This window comes from Carya illinoinensis, chromosome 1 (assembly GCF_018687715.1).
Source record: "Carya illinoinensis cultivar Pawnee chromosome 1, C.illinoinensisPawnee_v1, whole genome shotgun sequence".
Lineage (NCBI taxonomy): Eukaryota > Viridiplantae > Streptophyta > Magnoliopsida > Fagales > Juglandaceae > Carya > Carya illinoinensis.
The window spans coordinates 45,982,185-45,986,278 of record NC_056752.1 but is presented as its reverse complement, the minus strand read 5'-3'; the positions used below and the strand labels follow the sequence as shown (position 1 = coordinate 45,986,278).

Here is a 4,094-nt window from a genome sequence, read left to right as displayed (position 1 = left end):
CTTTAAATAAAATGAGATTTTTGTATTTTAATTCAAATTAATTTCATTTGAATGCTAATTTTATTATACTTTTTATCATATTATTGTGTATTTTACTAACAATAAACGGTTTTGTGACATCTTTAATTTGTGCCAAAATATCACAAGCAATATTTTATATATAATATGCGAGAATTTTTTTAATAGATAAAAATTAAATAAAATATTATTAAAATATAATAATTTAATATAATTTTTATTTTAAAATTAAAAAAATTATAATAATAAAAATGAAATAAGATAGTTTATAAAAATAAACCAGGTCTTAGTATTTCATCCTAAACTAATTACGGAATTTAAAGGAGGTAGAGAACAATTACGCCATAAATTGGTGTCACCGAGGGCTTTATCCTGTTAGAGTGTCGTCTAGTACTCTGCGGTAGTCTGCCTGACTTTGATATATGTTTGATGTTCCCATTTCCCATCAATATTCTAATAATAAGAATCACAAAAAATCAACCCGATCGACCTTATCCAATTTGTTTTCATTTTATTCAGTTGCGTATGCATATGGATGAGTAAATATCATGGGCAAGAAGGACCACTCTTGTTTGTCGGAGTAGTACAGCACGCACGGGATATTTATTAAATTGGGATTCATAAAATTAAGGCCAGGTTTAAATAATAAAATCTCTCACTTTATCTAATCTTACTTTATTTTAATATTATAAATATAAATATTTTTTAATTTTAAATATTCAATTTTTTTATTTAATCATTATCTAATAATGTTTACAAACTTTTAAATAAAATATAAAAAATATTTTTTTAAATCTTAAAATAAAAATAATATTAAAAAAATATATATTTTAACAATATTTTAATTTTATTTAATTTTTATTTAATTTTCTGTCATCTCATAAAATCCCTTAAAATATTTTGACTCAAATTATCTTTACCTCGTCTCTCGTCTCTCAAATATCTGATTATTATTCGTAAATCAGCTCAGCACACTACCAATCTAGCCAGTACTAAAATCCACATGAACCAATCCTTTTTCGGTTTTTACCCCTATCTTCTTCCGGATTTGTTGGACGTTGCTTATATATAGCCCAATGTTTTTATTCAGAACCAGAACACAAATAAGCAAGCCTTCTTTCTTCCGACCAAAACTTCACGGAAAAAAGAAAAGAAAAAGAAAGGGTTCTAGCTTACATATCTTGATTTGCGTTGCACAATGGCGGGCAAGTGGGTTCCAAGCTCAGAACAAGAAACAGTCAAGGATGAGCTGAGCGTGTTAACCATGTCCGACCACGACATCATGAGCCATATTCATGCAACCCATATTCCGGGGGATGAAAAATTTGATGTCGACTCTCTTTTCCTTTTCGCTGAGAACATCCTTAAGCGTGCCTCCCTGATTATTGACAATGTTGCCCTGGTAGTACTACATACTCTTAATTTGTTGACAATGTTGAGCTTGTATTTCGTTCTTTTTATACCGAATTTTATATATATAAGATTTTCTCGGTGACAATTATTTAGGACTTGCTGCACGGTACAGAAGCACACCTGGAGAGCCTGGACGACATGATGAGCCCCAAAGCGAGTTTTAATCCGCCGTTGTGTACCCTGAAGCGAATTTCCGGCGAGGTGACTCTAAAAGGACAGTGATTTTTTGTTTCCTAGCTCCTAGCATTTCCGTTATATACTAGCTAATATAGTCATCTGAGATTCTGAACGCACGTACCTAAACATATTTAGTATTATTTTATATTTTTTGAGTGTTTTTTTTTTTTCCCTTTATTTTACATATTTTAACACCTGGACATCTAGGACTGGTAGATGGAAATCTTTCAGAATTAAGCATAAGTGTAGTTAACATGATCAATCCTAAAGTTTGACCTCGAATTCACTCAAAAGAAACGGCTATATGGAAATCTTCTATATATGTGAGTTGTAGAAGGTCTATAATTTTGACATCCAAAACTCTAAAGAAACGGCTTTTTTCAACCACAAAAAGTCTAAATAATTTTGACATCCTTGTATTAAATATTATTGACATTTACATCAAAGCCCTTTTGTTATGTATTGTAACGATTTTAGTTAAGATTATATATTTGGTTGATGTCAATATGTACAATTTAAATAGACCTTATATTTTTAGGCATAAAAGTCAACATCGATCACTCGCATTACTAACAATCAATTTTACCCCGTGGTTTTCTTCTGTAATTACCTGTAAATATGTAAAAATTTTGACGTGCAGATGCAATGCAAGACCCCGGGAGAGGAAATTGCGCACAAGATAACAATGTCGATACTAAACAAGCTGTCTGGCTATTCGTGGGATGCAAAGGCAGTGCTTACGCTTGCTGCTTTTGCATTGGACTTTGGGGATTTCTGGCTCCTTGCCCAGCTTCACCCAACGGATCACCAACTGGCCAAGTCGGTGGGAATTCTAAAGCAAGTTCCTGCTATCTCAAGGCGGCAGGGGCTTCAGAAACACCGAAAAGCATTGATTGAACTTAACATGCTGATCCAGGTCATATTGGAAATGATGGAGTACATCTTGGAGTTGGAGAAGTTATCTACAGTATTAGCCTACAAAACTAAGATCGTACCGGCGCCATTGTCGATTGCCATGGAACATCTCCCAGTTGATGTGTATTGGGTTATCTTAGCTATTGTAGCTTGCGCTACTCAGATGTGTGGCCTCACCAGGGACGAGTAAGTGTTTTTTCTTGCCAATCATTTTAATTATGTTGTTATCATTATTAATATGCCTTCAAATAATTATTAAATGATGATAAATATGTTATTTTTCTACCAAATTATTCCTTTAAAAAATCTCCACTGCCTTAATTAGTTTTTGTGAAATTTTGATTTAATATAAAGTTAAGAAAATAGTGTCATTATTGTTATGATGCAAGTGGTTATAAAAAATTAAAACTATTATTGTCATTCTTTTTCTGAAAAAAAAAAAAAACAAAAATTATTGATCTTAGATATTGTCTATATAAAATATCAAATCTAACGCAAATGAATTAATGGTCGCCTCATTTCAGGGACCAGGTACAGGAAATCGCCCCTTTCGCTCACAAACTCAACATCGTCCTCTACCTACTAAAGATGCAGATTAAAATTTGCAAACAAGAAGTCGGTTAGCCACGCCCACCATCAGCGGTTTCGTTCATAGGAATGCATGTACCTATGCCATGCCAGCTTTTAATTGCCTCTGTTTCCTTCGAAATGCAATGCCTAAAAAATGGACGATACCACTCTTTAATTCGCATTATAATGAGCAATTATATATCTACCAAAAGTACTGTCGCTTTATCACTTTAGCTATCACTTCTTTTTATGTACTTTTATTCTCTTCTTAAAACTTGGATTGTTACAACCGGCCAAGTATATCTTCTATTTTTCATAGATCTAATTATAACTAACGGTCAAGTTCTAAAGTGAAGAACTTACAATTTATATTTCAAATGGATGGATTAAGAGAGTTTTGTTTATTTGCTGATCGTACTAAAAAAAAATTACAATTTGAAGACATAAAGTAAGATTTCCCTATTAAATAAATTGCTTTTCTTTTAATTAATGTTCCTTGATCACCTCTTCTCCTGCTTTCACATTTTTCAAAAATACTTTTTAAATTTCTAATTTTATCAATCTGTTTGTAAAACTTATGACAACTTGTTGAATTTGTGGAGTTTGATTTGTTGTTGTCTCAACCCGACTTGATGACTTGAAATAACAAGACACGTGCGTTTTGTTTTGTTTTTTTTAAATGGGATTTTTAATGAGGCTTTGGGCTTGAGTTAACTTTTGGTATTCTTTTTAACTCAAGAAGTGCAAGATAGAAGTTTGTTCAATATTTGCACGACAAGTTGCTTGAACGAACTTTAATAAGAGAATTCGTTTGAGATTCATTTGAGTGAATAATACAAAAAAGTCAAAATTAAAATTCTAATCATGTAATTTTATAAATATATTCTTAATGAATAGTATAACCCAACTAAATGGTGTGATTTTGGTCTAAAGTATATTTTGTCATTTTATAACATAATAAAATTCTATATAATTCTATAAAATATAGGAACATCATCTAA

The 4,094-nt window shown here is 31.4% G+C and overlaps 1 protein-coding gene across 1 annotated transcript; it reads left to right on the top strand.

Moving 5' to 3' along the window:
- Positions 1-1,091: 1,091 nt before the first annotated feature.
- On the top strand, positions 1,092-3,390 carry LOC122277643 (protein SIEVE ELEMENT OCCLUSION B-like). The gene is made up of 4 exons (XM_043087726.1): positions 1,092-1,420; positions 1,525-1,632; positions 2,249-2,709; positions 3,048-3,390. The coding sequence occupies exons 1-4, from the start codon at positions 1,217-1,219 to the stop codon at positions 3,145-3,147; spliced, it is 873 nt and encodes a 290-aa protein (XP_042943660.1). The 5' UTR covers positions 1,092-1,216; the 3' UTR covers positions 3,148-3,390.
- The last annotated feature ends 704 nt before the right edge of the window (positions 3,391-4,094 follow it).

Excerpts from the sequence above, each read along its gene's own strand:
- LOC122277643 (XM_043087726.1), top strand. The coding sequence starts at position 1,217 with ATGGCGGGCAAGTGGGTTCCAAGCTCAGAACAAGAAACAGTCAAGGAT. Across the intron at positions 1,421-1,524 it reads TTATTGACAATGTTGCCCTG|GACTTGCTGCACGGTACAGA; the intron begins GTAGTACTACAT and ends ACAATTATTTAG. Across the intron at positions 1,633-2,248 it reads TGAAGCGAATTTCCGGCGAG|ATGCAATGCAAGACCCCGGG; the intron begins GTGACTCTAAAA and ends TTTGACGTGCAG.